General features: G+C 42.5%; 1 protein-coding gene across 1 annotated transcript in view; it reads left to right on the top strand.

Annotated features, from left to right (window-relative positions):
• Positions 1-16,726, top strand: part of LOC120635171 (1-phosphatidylinositol 4,5-bisphosphate phosphodiesterase epsilon-1-like) — a 176,125-nt gene that overhangs the window by 145,976 nt on the left and 13,423 nt on the right. Inside the window, exons 24-31 of the mRNA XM_039906104.1 lie at positions 5,102-5,197; positions 8,142-8,251; positions 8,727-8,869; positions 9,483-9,670; positions 11,366-11,503; positions 14,368-14,546; positions 14,996-15,187; positions 15,722-15,941. Of these exons, the coding sequence (XP_039762038.1) occupies positions 5,102-5,197; positions 8,142-8,251; positions 8,727-8,869; positions 9,483-9,670; positions 11,366-11,503; positions 14,368-14,546; positions 14,996-15,187; positions 15,722-15,941 (1,266 nt within the window). The remainder of the gene's footprint in view (positions 1-5,101; positions 5,198-8,141; positions 8,252-8,726; positions 8,870-9,482; positions 9,671-11,365; positions 11,504-14,367; positions 14,547-14,995; positions 15,188-15,721; positions 15,942-16,726) is intronic.

The raw sequence follows: 16,726 nt of genomic DNA on the forward strand, positions 1-16,726 counted from the left end.
ATACTGAATACTTTAAAAACAAAATCAAACGCAGACGAAGTCGCGGGCAACAGCTAGTATAGATATATATATATAAGTAGATTTTAATACATAATTTACAAACAATAATAAAGAATCTACTTCAAATACGGTCAGTCAAAGAGAGGTAGTAGTCCTTCAGACGACTCTTAAATATCTAATCTCCATTCATTTAATTTTAAGTAAACAAATGTGCCTAATAAGTCTATTGTACCTTTTCTTTTTTATTTGTGTTTTTTTTTGTTCTAATTCTTTGTATTTTGTGTACAATAAAGTGTATTTTGATTTTGATTTTTGAGTTTGGAATTTTTAAATTCGAATTTAGGAGCAGCGACCAGCTTATGTTGTAAGGCGGGCGGCGGCTACTACAAAGGATCGGCACGTACACATTAGCAGGGACGATAGCGATCGAAGAATCTACCTCCCCGGCATCATCCGAGACCGACGACGGCTTCACCATCGTCGGTGCTAAAAAGCGGAAGCTTAAGGCTTCCAAATCCAAGGCGAACCCACCAAAGAAAGTGGTACCGGACCGCCCGATTAAGACCCAGTCCCAAGCGCCCCGCGCAGCGCCTCGCGCAGCGTCCCAGGCTTCCCCTGCGGACGAAGACGAGCCCGAAGACTCCCCTATGGAGGAGCAACCCCAACCCAGGGATAGAATCCCACCTCTCTTCATCCGCGACAAGCTCGCATGGATGAAAATCATCCCGCTTCTTGAAGCGAACGGCATCGGCTTCACCGGTGCCCGATCCACCGCTATAGGCATTAGAGTACAGTGCCTATCCTCCGACGACCACCGTCGGCTAACTTCAATGCTCAGAGAGCATAATATAGGTTTTCATACCTACGCCCTAAGAGACGAACGCATTCTCCGCGTCGTCATTAAAGGATTACCGAAGGAGATTAGCTCCGAGGTAATAAAAGCCGACCTTTTGTCGCAAAATCTACCTGTCCTGGAGGTACATAGGATGTACAATACCAGGACGAAATATGTCTACGAGATGGTTCTCGTTTTATTAGAACTTTCCCCCGAAGGTAAAGAGATTTACAATCTCGAAAAAGTGTGCCACCTTTCAGGACTCACTATCGAGAAGCCCCATAACAGAGGCAAGGTCGGCCAGTGCCACCGATGCCAACTGTACGGCCATTCCGCAAGGAATTGTTTCGCCCGCCCTAGGTGCGTCAAGTGCCTGGGCGACCACGGCACCGCCGATTGCTCCCGACGGGACCCGACCGTCGACGAACCACCGAGCTGTGTACTCTGCTACACCCAAGGGCACCCCGCGAATTATCGCGGATGCCCAAAGGCGCCGCAGTTTACACGGCGCAGGGGTCCGCCGCCGGCTCGGAGACCCGCAGCACAGCCCGCCCAACGCTTCGTCCCAGCGCCGGTACCCGCTACCAGCGCATGGGCCAAGCACCTTAACGGAGCGCCTAGCGCCTCCGCCCCCGCCCCCGCACCGGTGCCGGTAGCCCCTCAGGCCACCGCACCGGCAGCGGCCCACCCGGCCTCAGCGCCCTCGCCCATGCACCTATCTCCGGATATGGACCCCCTGGACTTCATCCAGTACCTCGTGTCTGCGGTTGACATGAACGAGGTAAAAGTATTCTTTGCAAAGGCAAAGGTCTCCCTCAACCAGGCTATGCGTGAGCACTCTAGCCTCCTAACAACCATCGGGACTATCCAAAAAGCAATCCGTTAATGGGTAGTACATATAAAGGTAGGGTAAAACCACACTCCCTGGCAGTCAGCTTCTTTAATGCAAACGGCATTATCGATCAAATGCATCAAATCCGTGAATTTATATGTGCACAACAAATCGATATCTTCCTAGTGCAAGAGACCTTCTTAAAACCTAGTAGAAGCGATCCCAAAGTTGGAAATTATAACTTAATTAGAAATGATCGGACCACCAACCGGTTGGGTGGTACCGCGATCTATTACAGAAGGGCTCTTCACTGCACTCCTCTCGATCCTCCACAGCTTACCAACATGGAAGCCTCCGTATGTCAGGTGGGTATGACCGGCCATCCGTCGATCATACTAGCATCCGTTTATCTCTCACCGAACAAAACCTTTTTAGAGAGTGACTTACTCGCTCTCCTCTCCTTAGGTGACTCTGTCATTTTGGCTGGCGACTTCAACGCTAAGCACACCGACTGGTCCCGCTCCACTAACGCGCACGGACGACAACTTAACATACTTGTCAGACGACCCGACCTCAACTTTATCGTAGTTGCCCCAGACTCGCCGACTCGCTTCCCGATGTCGGATAGTTCGATCGACCGACCGGACATACTCGACATAGCGCTCCTCAAGAATATCACCCTTCAGGTGAACTCTGTGGAAGTGCTATCCGAGCTATATTCGGATCACAGACCTGTCAAACTACAGCTAGGCCCCGTAGGCCCCGCGATCCTCCCGACCCGTAAAGTCATCGACTTCAAGAAGCTCTCCGGGCTACTCGAAGCGAAGGACTCTGTGCACCTCTCTAAAATTCCTGACGTCGTAGAGACATTAGAGCAAGCCCAGGCAGCCTCACTGCACCTGACCAACCACGTTTGTGACGCTACGAGCGAATGCTCCCGCGAGATGCCGTGCGGATTTTACCGCATGGTACTCACGGAGGACGCGCGAGAGCTAATCACAAACAAGAATAGGGCCCATAGGGAGCATGACAAATATCCGACACGACAGAATCGGTTAGAACTCTGGAGAGCCCAGAGGAAGGTAGTGTCTATCATTACCGCACTCCGACACGGACAATGGGACAGGTTCTTGGGGGAGCTCTCGCCATCGCGTAGTGCGTTCTACAAACTGGCGAAGGCTCTCAAAATGACCCGCGCTCCCGCCCTCCCACCGTTAGCACGCCCCGACCTTCCGCCCGCCTTTGAAGATATCGATAAGGCTGAATGCATGGCTGACTGCCTCGAATCCCAATGCTCTCCGAGCACCGTATCCATTGATAGGCCCCACGTCTTGCGAGTCGAAAGCGAACTCGCAACAATCCTCTCGACCCCTCCCGATGGTGAACCTCTCGCCCCGACGACCTGCGATGAAGTTCATACTATTATCAAGGGTTTCCACTCTAAGAAAGCCCCAGGCCCCGACGGCATTACCAATAAAACCCTAAAGTTACTCCCAGGACAAATTATCAACCTACTTGTGGTAATTTTTAATGTATTCTTGGCAAACTGCTACTTCCCCAACCAGTGGAAGGAAGCAACAGTCATAGGTATCCACAAGTCGGGCAAACCCCGCGACCTTCCCTCCAGTTATCGCCCTATAAGCCTCCTCAACACCTTAGCAAAGGTGTATGAGAGGGTAATATTACACAGACTGAAGGCAGTCGTAGAGGAGAAAAACCTCCTTAACGACGAGCAATTCGGCTTTCGAGCCAAGCACTCTTGCGTCCACCAAGCGCACCGCCTCACGGAGCACATACTGGCAGGATTCAATCGATACAGACACATGAGCCCCACTGGGGCCGTGTTCTTAGACATTGCCAAGGCCTTCGACAGGGTCTGGCACGCCGGCTTGTTGTACAAGCTGCACCATCTGGGCGTGCCAGCTAGTCTCGTTCGTTTGCTGCGAGCGTATCTCACCGATCGCACATTTCGCTATCGTCTAGACGGTACGCTCTCTTCCCCTAGACCCATACGAGCGGGAGTCCCTCAGGGCTCCGCGCTCTCCCCACTTCTATACGCGCTCTTCACGAGCGACATTCCCCGCGACCTACCGGCGACGGTCAAACTGGCCCAATTCGCCGACGATACCGCTCTCTTTGCGACCGATCCCAAAAAGAGCAACATTGCAAGTCGACTCCAAAAGGCGCTCCACCTGCTGGGCAAGTGGTTCCGCCTCTGGAGGATCGAGGTTAACCCCGAGAAGAGCGCAGCGGTGCTCTTCACGGGCAAACCGAGAGGCCGCTTCACGGTAAACCCCGCAGAGGTCACCCTCTACGGGCGTCCCATACCCTGGCAAGACAAGGCCAAATACCTGGGAGTAACGTTCGATCATAGAATGAGCTTCACCGCACACATTCGCAAGGCCCGCAACAAGGCTGCGTATGTGATGGGTCGTCTCTATCCGATGATTTGCCGCAAAAGCAAATTATCCCTCCGTCACAAGGTAACCTTGTATAAAACGTGCATACGTCCCATTATGACATACGCCAGCGTCGTATTCGCCCATCGCCCTCACAGCTCTTACAGGAGCTTTCAAGTCCTGCAGAACAAATTTATGCGTATGACCACGGACAGTCCGTGGTACATGCGCAACGTAGATCTCCACCGAGACCTCGATCTTCCCACCATAGCCCAGTACATGAAAACATTATCAAAGACCTACTTTGAAAATGCAGTCCGACACCCCAACCCCCTAGTGGTCGAGGCGTCCACTTATACCCCCGTCCCCGACGTCGAACCAAAGCGGCGACGTCCGAAGCATGTCCTTGACGACCCTGACGACAAAATAACTACCGACAACGTGTCCCAACAACACACACACACGCAACATTCACAGCGTCTTCGCCGGCGAAGACGAGGGCCCCGATTTCTGACGTCATCCGGACGTGGATCCTTACCACGGTCACGGGGCGTTCGGACTAAACAATGATTAGTCCAAAAGTCCACCAACAGTCAGATTAACGTCGAACCGAGCCGAGGTCCGAGTCCTCGCAGGAGGCACCCTCGGGTCGACGTCTCCCATACTCCCCCCGATGTCGTCGAGCCCTGGGGCTCTTCTCATGGCGAGCTTTCGCGCTCGCCCCACTCCCCCGGTGACGCCGTAGCAACCCCTTAGGAGGTTATCGGCAAGTGTCCTTCCGAAAAAGCAAAAAGCATTAGCAGGGTAGATTGGCGCCCCAGGGACTCCTAACTGCAAGTCAAGATGTAGGCGATACCTATGTTTTGTGATACCGGGCAGTCTAGAGCACTTTATGAACGTCACGTTGCACATTGAAGGCAAATTGTACCGAGAAGAAGTCAGCGAGAAACTCGCAGTAGCTCTTTTCCTAACGAACTGTATTAAATCTTTACCCATTTCTATCGCACATGCTTTACTGGATCTGTCTTCATCCAGGCAGTGTTTGGAGATCAACTGGTGACGTCGTTTCTATTTGAAGTTGACTACACGGACGAGCCGCGACTTCCAAGTCCCGAGCAGTTAAAGTATAAGGTAACATAATATACTTATTTAACTTCATAGATTTATCTACAGACAACTTAACATTCAAATTCAAATTCATTTATTTCAAGTAGGCCTACTTTATAAGCACTTTTGAAACGTCAAGTATGCATGTTTGTGTGACTCTACCACCGGTTCGGAAAGCAGAATCTACGAAGAAGAGCCAGCAAGAAACTCAGTAGTTGCTCTTTTCCAACATCAACATTTACAATCATTTTGCTATCTTGCGGGAGATGAGAGCGAGGCTGGCTGCTTCCATTCCACCTTGTCATTGAGGAATTCATCAAATGTATAATAACCTCGCTGTACTAGATGCGTTTTTACATATTTTTTTAATGTATGCATTGGTAGGTCAAGAATTTCCTTAGGAATCATGTTGTAAAAGCGTATACTCAACCCCACAAAGGAGTTCTGCACCTTTCGCAGACGATATGCAGATATCACTAATTTATGACCGTTCCTGGTAAGTCGATTGTTAATTACAGCTTTTGATTTATAAAGAGTAATATTTTGTCTCACAAAGACTATATTATTATAAATGTATTGCGAAGCTACTGTAAGAATACCTATTTGTTTCAATTTTTCACGAAGCGATTCGCGTGATCCAAGTTTATATATTGATCGTACGGCTCTTTTCTCATTACCTTATCCCTATACTTACTAATATTATAAATGTCGATGTAAGTTTGTTTGTTACGCTTTAACGCAAAAACTACTGAACCGATCCCCATGAAACTTTGTACACATATTCATGGAAGCGTTAGATGTAATATAGGATACTTTTATCCCGACATTAAGCTCGGTTCCTTTGGGAGAGGGGATGAGTGTTTGACGATTTTACTCCATAACCGATTTGAATAATTATTTTTGTAGTATAGAGGTTATAATATGTGTTTAATTTTGCCCAAACTGTGGTTGGAGATAGAGGACAGAACTCCTCAGCGGACAGCTGCAAACCTTTCATTCAAGGCTTAGCGATACTGAATATTTTAATTTTCTTTAGATCTACACCTAAATTTAATGCCACATCAAAAAACAAAATCAAACGCACACCAAGTCGCGGGCAACAGCTAGTTAGTTATTCAAAGTCAAAGTCAAAAATATCTTTATTCAAGTAGGCCCACAGGTGGCACTTTTGATGCGTACATAAGAATTACACGGTAGTGAGATGATGGCGATAACCACATTCGTAAACTTAAAACTAAAGCTACGAGGGTTCCAAACGCGTCCCGGTCTAAGAAGAAGCCCACAGCAAACTTAGCCGGGTGATATTTATAGGTTATGTTAAGTTTTTGAGTACATAGAAAGTCAAGTTGGGATCAATTTTGGTGAGGACAGGCAGTGGCTTGCATTGAGGATATGCACAGGGTATGCAGATGATATAAAGTGAAAAAATGTCCGATCATCTTCATCATATCATTTCAGGAAATAACCTGAAATGACATGAATAAGGAATGTTTAAATTTGTAATTTTTGAATTTTATTCAAACTTTTGACACGCGTTATAAATCCATCATCATCATCATATCCACCCATTACCAGCCCACTACAGGGCACGGGTCTCCTCCCACAATAAGAAGGGGTTAAGGCCATAGTCCACCACGCAGGCCCAGTGCGGATTGATGGACTCCACACACGATTGAGAACACTATGTAAAACTCTCAGGCATGCAGGTATCCTCACGATGTTTTCCTTCACCGTTTAAGCAAGTGATATTTCATTACTTAAAGCGCACGTAACGTAGAAAAGTTTGAGGTGCGTGCTGGGATTCTAACTCGGCAACCCGAAAGTGAAGTCGAGCTCCTGCCCACTTGGCTATCACCGCTTCATTACTACATTAGTATGGAGGGTAGAGGTAAGGAGGATCATCTGTGTATATTAAAAGGTGTCGTCAAAATGTATTAAATTAGGATGGCGCCACATTTGCATCAAGGTAACTCTTAAAAGAAGCGCCAAACCAAATATTGTTAGAGTAGGCTTGAAAAATAAACAACAATAAACAACTTACGTTGTACAATATTTTGTACAACGTAAGGTAACGTATTGTGTACAATATTTTGTACAACGTAAGTTGTTGAAATTCTCAATAATTAACTACTTTAGTCGATAATGACATTAAATTTTTTAACTCGGCATACTTCAATTCATCTGCGATTGCTACATTCATACCATACCCTGTGCATCCACCAGCGCCATTGTGGAGGATTTTTGAACTGTTATTTAGCGCATACAACTGGACACTTTTTCAACTTTTCTCCTATATAAGATGACTCTCCTTACCTCTACCCTCCATATACATTAGTAAACTAAAACTAAAGCTACGAGAGTTCCAAACGCGAGCTCTATGGTCTACGCGAGCTCTATGGTCTACACGAGCTCTAAGAGTCTATGGTCCAGCAGATACTGTATCAACTGTACCGATATAAATAAATATACTGAGACAATACAAACAGGTGTATACAGCATTATCGTTGTTATATCCGGTCACAATTAAAAAAAAAAAATTAAAGATAACGTTTACTATGTCCACTTTTTTTTGTGGTATTTAAATAAACTTTATCTAACTAGATAATGAGTTATAATAAAACTTTCAATGTATTAAATAGGTACCTTTTTTCTATTGTTAGTGTCGTTTTCCCTACAAACGTAAGGCGAAAGATAAAATTTTTTGAAAAGATTTTTATACGACAAAGAAGTATAAGTTCTAACGCGTATACATAAGTAGGTACACACACGGTTTTTTATATGAATAATATACATAAATATCTATAATATACAAATAGACACCCGGACACTGAAAAAACATTCAAGTTCATCACACAATTATTATCCAGTTGTTGGAATCGACAGCCTTGACTCAGAAAGCAGTCGCTGCAAACTGCGCCAATCGGCCGTCAAATATAATGTCTGTTTATATCCATTTACTTTCTTGTAGGTTCTAATCAAAAACAAAAAGCTGTTGCCAATGGAGTCGAGCCCTACGATAGGGCTGACAGGTGCCAGTTCCGCGCAGGGCTACGGCGGCGCAATGACAACAGTGACAAGGTATAGTATATCTGTATATTTATATATATACAAGTTGTACCCTGCCACGCTTCGCTGTGGCACATTGTGATTGAATGGTTGAGAAAATTAGATAAAAACAACTCTTGATGCGTATTATATATCATGCTAAAATTTCAGCCCGATCATTGCAGAACTTTTTGAGTTTTTGAAGCGTACACAAACCAACATAACATTTTTATATAAATAGATATGTGTTTTAGCAATAAAGATGTCCCTCCTACTTCCGCACTTTAAGTTTTAGTAGTAGTACCTATTAAAGCATTTTGTGGCCAAGCTTGTCCAGGGAAGTCCCTACTACCCCCATGTATGTCCCTTTTGCCTTATATATATATATATATATATATATATATATATATATATATGAAAGGCAAAAGGGACTGACTGACTGACTAAACGGAAGAAAAATTCTATACGTATTGTAGTGGAATAAAAACAGTCCCTCGATGTTATCCAGGTCAAACGGAATGAGGCACACGAGCTCATCCCTGCCCGACGCCAGTAACCGAACGAGTTCCATCATGTCCAACCAGTCTGCTGGTTCATCTATCACGGAGTTCTTCTCTGATGAAGACTATGACGAAGACGATGAGTTTGACGGTAAGATTCGATAATACTCAAAGTAAATACGATTGAGAATACGACAAACAATAAGACAGACAATACGACAGACGATATGACAGACTATATGACGGATAATATTTTAGAAGGTACGGTAAAAATACGACGGTAAAAACGATAGACAGTACGACAACAAATACAGAAAAAAAAACGTAGGGAAAATACGATAAACAATATGGCAGTCAATAAGACAGACAATATGAACGACGGTATGACAGATGATATTATAGAAATACTTTATACAATACCAGAAAAATAAAACCGAAAACACGATAAAAATACTCGTATGTACGACGGAAGATGCAGAAAAAATACGGAGGGAAAAAACGATAGACGATATGATAAAAAAGTACAGTAGAAAATACGATAGGCAATACGAGAGACTATATGACATATAATATTATAGATAATACTTTAAAAAGTACAATAAAAGTACGACGGAAAACGCGATAGACCGTACGACAGAAAATACAGAGTATTACAAAATAAGACAGAAACTGCAGTTGAAAAGTGGTTAGAATTGTGACACTTGAAAACGACTTTGCGCGCGTTTTCATTAGGTATACTATTTTCCGCATTTCTTTTTTTTCAGAAAAAGAACTCCACAAAATTCTGAACTTACTAGAAGAGAAAGTCGGTCGGACGTCTCTTTCCCTCTACCAGAGTTTTCGCAGGGGTGAGGGAGAGGCCGAAGCCGCGGGTGCTATGAAACACGCAACCTCAAGGAAAAGGAGTAACCAGATCGCGAGGGAACTAAGCGACATGGTTACCTATGTTCAGGTAAATATATATATATATATATATATATCTGGATAATAAGCTTTATAACATGTTTGATAATTATATATTCAGGTAATTAGATATTCGAGATCGCTTTTAAGCGATAAGGCCGCCTTTTGTATTCTACTCCAGTTTCTGTGTTTCTCTCTATTCGTCCTTTATTTTCCTAACTGTGTAGTGGTGTACAAATATAGAGTTTAAATAAATAAATATTCGGGGGATTATATATTCGCATGGTGATAGCGCAGGGTAGTAGATCTACAACACTTTCCGGGGGCCGAGTTCACCTCTAGCTTTTCTACATTATTTGCGTTTTAAGTAATTCAAATATAACTTGCTTCAACGGTGAAGAGAAACATCGTGAGGAAACCAGCATGTCTTAGAGTTCTGCATCTCAAAGGTGCCTGGAGTCCACTAATACTGGGTCAGCGAGGTGGACCTTAACCCCTTCTCACTGTGGGAGGAGACCCGTACCTTGTAGTGAGCCGGTAATATGATGGTAATGATGGATTAATTTAAACCTGATACTGGCTAAGTTTATTGTGGGCTCTTCTTAGACCAGGGCGCGTTTGGAACCCTCGTAGCTTTAGTTTTAAGTTAACGAATGCAGTTATCACTGGGCCAGCGTGGTGGACTAAGGCCTTAACTTCTCATAGTGTAAGGAAACCCGTGCTCTGTAGTGGATAACGGGTTAGTGTGATGTTAATGCCATATTCGGGAGATTATATATTCAGACAAGTAGATATTCGGGTAATAAGATATTCATAAACTCTTTCTTTTTTGTCTCCTTGGCGCAGTAAAATTATTACTGGATCCCTGGTTAAATACCTGGACACTGGACAGTGCAATTATTTAGTGGCAGGGTATGTGCTGATGCAGTAAAGCGTTCTACATACGCAACGTGTAAATGAAAACCGAAATAATACTTCACACGCTTTGGAGGTAAATTATTACTGCCATAGTTTTTACTGAAAGAAATAATAAACGGCCCTAAAATCACGCGCAAAATTAAAATCATCTGACTCCTGCCACTCTATTAGAAACGCGTCGCGTAGCGTAGGTACTATGCGCCTGTCGGTATTTCATCTTCCGTAGGGTTGTCATGAATATGCTTATTTTGGTTTAATATTTTAAGTGTCACTTTATTAGAAACGCGTCGCGTAGCGTAGGTACTATGCGCGTGACGGTATTTTATTTTCAGTAGAGTTGTCATAAATGTGCTTCTATTGATTTAATATTTTTACAGGGTGATTCCTAATGAAATATACACATGCATCCTTCAATATTATTTCTTTATTTTGCTACACGTTGTATTGAGCTTTTAGAAGGTCAAAGTACGCAGATGATAATTATTTAAATAATAATAATAAATAATAAATAAATATACTACGACAATACACACATCGCCATCTAGTCCCTAAGTAAGCGTAGCTTGTGTTATGGGTGCTAAGATAACTGATGAATATTTTCTATGAATAATATACATAATATATAGATAAACACCCAGACACAGAAGAAAATTCATGTTCATCACACAAATATTGTCCAGTTGTGGGATTGGAACCCACGGCCTTGTACTCAGTAAGCAGGGTCACTGCCCACTGCGCCAATCGGCCTTCAAATGAATACATCACATCGTCCGCAGCCTATCAGGTCTGTTCAGATAATTCAGCAGCAGAAATTTAACTTCGACAGGCGATAAAGTTCCGCGGCCTGAACCCTATCTCACCTCGGAGTTCCATCAAGCGCACGAGCAACGCTGTCAAGGATACTGCCAGCGGTGCTGCCTGCAGCAGCTTCGAGTCCTCGGAGAGCAGCGACAGCGCCGGCACGGTGAGGCTTAGGCAGCGTAACACCAACACAGACTTTTTTTTTCTTATTTTTGATTATGATTTATTTATTAATAAAGGGCAGTTAAATAAATAAAATAAAATAAATATATTACGACAATACACACACCGCCATCTAGCCCCAAAGTAAGCGTAGCTTGTGTTATGGGTACTAAGGTGACTGATGAATATTTTTATGAATAACACACATAAATACTTACCGTAACATACACCCAACAATAGAATATCATCATAGTAAATAAAAGCTGTATTTGACAGTGCGAGAGTTCAAAAATAGGAGTGCCCCGATCGTCACCCAAGTAAACTATAGAATTACTCGCCAGGTCAATCCGGAGATTCCCTTAAAGTTTCACTGAAGTCGGTCCAGCCGTTTCGGAGCCTATACGGAACATACCCACACACTTTATCTTTTATATATATAGATATACATAAATACTTAGAATATACATATAAACACCCAGACACTGAAAAACATTCATGTTCATCACACAAACATTTTCCAGTTGTGGGAATCGAACCCACGGCCTTGGACTCAGATAGCAGGGTCGCTGCCCACTGCGCCAATCGGCCGTCAAGTTACCTTGGCCAACGAATAAGTTTGGCCATCCAATGCTGCCAGCATATTAGGAACTGTGCCTCGCTGCGGTGGTTTCGAGGACGTTTTAGATTTTATTTAGTTTTAAATAGTTTATTTTGGGTTATATTTATAAAACAATTATTTCAAAGAATATTTTAAGTAACGCAATAAAAAATAATACTGACCTTCATTAATATAGCTTATCATAATATATGTTATTACTAGCTGTTGCTCGCGACTTCGTCTGCGTTTGTATTTGTTTTTTGAGACACATGGACACTAAATGAAGGTGTAGTTGTACTGAAATTTTTAAGTTGTGTATTCTTATTAAAAAAAAAAATCTTTTCGCATAAACAATACCAGCTTGTCTTCAACTTGTCTGACCAGTCTCAGCTCCCTCTATCACTTACAAAAAATAGTAATAGTTAAATGACGAATCGAAATCGCATTGTTAGTTGATTTACATGCTAGGTTTAGGTTAACGAAGAACATTACTAACATTTTTTATATAGTCCTTGTGTGAAATCGTCAAACTTTTTCGTCACCTCTCCCAAAGAAACTGAGCTTAATTTAGGGATTCAAAAGTATCCTATATTACTTCTATTACCTCCAAGAATATGTTTCCAAAGTTTCATGATGATCGGTTCAGTATTGCACGACTCATGATGCGAAGCATCAGAGGGTGCTTTACGATCGAAAAATATTTTTCGCCTCATTTCGGCGGCTATTTTTATTATTATAGCCTTGTTAGTTTACGAAATCAAGATATTTTGCATACTATTGTCGAGATCCGTAAGTCATCACTTACGGATCAGAGACATGGTCGCTAACTATGGGCCTCATAAGAAGGCTCAGAGTCACTCAGCGGGCGATGGAGAGAGCTATGTTAGGAGTGTCTCTACGTGATCTAATCAGAAATGAGGAGATCAGTAGAAGAACTAGAGTTACCGACATAGCTCAGCGAGTTGCGAAGCTGAAGTGGCAATGGGCGGGGCACATAGCTCGGAGAACCGATGGACGTTGGGGTCTTAAGGTGCTGGAATGGCGACCCCGCACCGGTAAATGCAGCGTAGGTCGGCCCCAAACGAGGTGGACAGATGACATCAGGCGAGTTGCTGGGAGCCGTTGGAGGCAAGCGGCCCAGGACCGTGCATTGTGGAACTCCCTACAAAAGACCTATGTCCAGCAGTGGACGTCAATTGGTTGAGATGATGATGATGATGATGATTGTCGAGATAATTTAATGGAGATTAATTCCATACTTTAAAAAAATTGATTTACTGCAACAGAATTGGAAAAAAACACCAAAATAGGTCAAAAAAATTTCCTGTCCGTCATGTGTGAAACCCGAAAACACTCTTACTTGTGAAAAATCCATTATTTGAGTTAAATTTTTTTTTTAAAAATTCTTATCGACGATTGTAGGTCACTGAATGCGAATGGTTAATTAATTCAGTGTAGTTTAATTGCAATTAATAAAAAACGAAAACTGCAAGACTGTATATCTATATTTATCCATGTTGAATTAACATGGATGGTGATATATCTATATCTATAGATATTGTGTACATTTTATTCCACCAGGGGCGCCTGTACAGCACTTTCCTAGTACAGCTGTTTTTTAATTAATTTTTTTTTCTTCAATATTTGATAATTAAATGAGCATTATGAGTCGTGCACTTTTGGATTTTCCAATTTTTTTTAACTTACAGTCACATTTATAATATTAGTAGGAAGTAGGGATAGGGATAGGGATAGGGAAACCTAATAGTGTATATACAACATTCTTCTAATTACAAATGTTTATTATTTTTAATATACATATTAGCAATTGAGTGGGGATATGACATACCTAATTACTTTAAGATTTGCATGTCGTAAACTGCGACTAAACATGTATAATGTTTTTTCATGTTTTAAGCAAATTAATGGATTCGAATTTTGACTTTGTTAAGGTATAGTCCATTCGCTTGGATACGGTCGAATTTGTACCGTGCCGTCTTGGCCCTTGGAAAAATAAAAATGCTTCTTTTGTTTTAAAATTTTTAAAGGATTACAGGTATCCTTATGAAATAAACGTATAGATCAATTCAATATTATTTCATAATTCTGTTACACGTTGTATATATTTTTTTTAAATAATTTATCCTTCAAGGTCCAGGTAAAATTTTGTGTCCACCCTTTTAATTTTCACCCTATCCCAGCGACTAGAAGCGTCTTAGAACCACCGTCGTAAATAACTACCTTTATTTTCGCCCCACTCTTTTTAGCAATTAGCAGTTGGGTCTCAACACTCACGCGGGCGTTGCCTCAACACCCCCGCCGCTCACCACCCCTGCTACAGATGCTCGTCGGTGAACGAGGCGATCGCCAAGAAGATCTGCAGGAAACACCCCCTCGCACTCATCGCGCACACAGAAACACAGCTCGTGAGGACTTATCCAGCCGGGTAAGTGTTGATTTTAATAAAAAAATATCACTTGCTTCATCGGTGAAGGAAAACATCGTGAGGAAACCTGCATGCCTGAGTCTTCTACATAATCTTCTCAAAGGTGTCTGGAGTCCACCAATAGTGGGTCAGCGTGGTTGACTACGGCCTTAACCCATCTTATTGTGGGAGGAGACCCTTGTAGTGAGCCAGTAATAAGGATGAATTAATTTAAACCTGACCCTGGCTAAGTTTGTTGTGGGCTCTTCTTAGACCAGGGCGCGTTTGGAACCCTCGTAGCTTTAGTTTTAAGTTAACGAATGCAGTTATCACCATCACTAACATTAGTGTAACATGTTAAATGTATGAACGCTTCATAAGTGCCTGTAATGGTGGACTTTCCACATGAATAAAACATTTTTGAATTTGAATTTTAACGCCAGAAAGGTTAATGGCTCCATTTCTTACAGCCTAAGAATAGATTCCTCGAACTTCGACCCAGTAATGTTCTGGTCGAGCGGTGTGCAACTGGTGGCGTTGAACTATCAGACAGAAGACGCGGCGATGGCCGTCAACGCAGCCATGTGTGAGAGCAACGGCTGTCTAGGCTACGTGCGGAAACCCAGGGTCATGTGGGATCCCAGCCATATCGCTTATAGAAGGTAAGTTCAAAACAAATAATTGTACGAGTGATGAAGCAGTTTTAAATGAGTGATGAATGAGCGGAATAAAAATGAGTGACTGATGGTTGTTGGATCAAGGGTCGGATACAGAAGGCAGTAGTCATTGAAACGGCGCGTATTGTGACGAGGTTCCTCACTGTGGAGCCCTGACCGCCGGTTGCTTGGGCATTCAAAAGCCCCGCAAGCGGAGGGTGATTTTTTTTTATAATTTTTTGATCGTGTATTTTGTTTTTGTAAGCATTGTTAAGAATTAAAAAAAAATGAAATTACATACTAACATTAATATTTTTTTTATTTGTACGTTCTACCTTATTGTGCTGTTGTATTTGTAACTCTGTAAATTTTCTCTGCGGTGTACAATAAAAGTGTAATCAATCATTCATTCATTAATATATTAAACAAAAAATATAAGCCGTCTATACTGTACTGTAAAATTGTTCATGCATGGTACCAAAAAAAAAAAAAAAAAAAAAAATTGTATCTTTATTTCCTTTTTTTCAATATTTCTGCCAGATTTAATCCAATGGACAAGGAGTTCGACGGGATACACGCAGCACAACTCACGCTAGCGGTCATATCCGGGCAGTACGTCGCTGAAAACGTGTACTCGTTTTACAACGCGTACGTCGAAGTGGAAATACTCGGGGTGCCTGCGGACTGTAAGAAAATTAAGACGAGGGTCGCCAGAAGAAACGCTTTGAACCCGATATGGAATGAAACGTTCACTTTCAAGGTGAGAAGCTAAATGGTAAACGGACGAGTGGCGCAGTGGGCAGCGACCCTGCTTTCTGAGTCCAAGGTCGTGGGTTCGATTCCCACAGCTGGAAAATGTTTTTGCGATGAACATGAATGTTTTCAGTGTCTGGGTGTTTATCTATCTTCTTAATATATATAAATCTCCTGTCACGATGTTTGTCCGCGATGGACTCCTAAACTACTGAACCGATTTTAAATTAAATTGGCACACCGTGAGCAGTCTGGTCCAACTTAAGAGATAGGATAGCTTAGATCTTTAATTATAGTCGCAATTTTATTTTATTGTAAATTATTTGTCTATATTTGACAGTCACATGTTACATATATATATATATATATATATATATATATATATATATATATACTACTATAGTCATTTAAGGCTTAGCGATACTGAATACTTTAAAAACAAAATCAAACGCAGACGAAGTCGCGGGCAACAGCTAGTATATTATAAGTATTTATGTATATTATTCATACAATTATTCACCAGCTATCTCAGTACCCATAACACAAGCTACGCTTACTTTGGGGCTAGATGGCGATGTCTGTATTGTCGTAGTATATTTATTTATTTATTCTGAAATAAACTGGCTAAGAGCTAAGACGAGATCTGAGTCCTCGGTTCGACCCCTTCTTCTAATACTCCTTTTACTTTTATTCCACTACAAGTTAGCCCCCAACTACAATCTCACCTGGTAAGTAAGTGACGATGCAGTCTAGGTAGCGGGCTAACCTGTTAGGGAGTATGGTAGTCATACC

The sequence above is a fragment of the Pararge aegeria genome, chromosome 26, assembly GCF_905163445.1.
Source record: "Pararge aegeria chromosome 26, ilParAegt1.1, whole genome shotgun sequence".
In the NCBI taxonomy this organism is placed as follows: Eukaryota; Metazoa; Arthropoda; class Insecta; order Lepidoptera; family Nymphalidae; genus Pararge; species Pararge aegeria.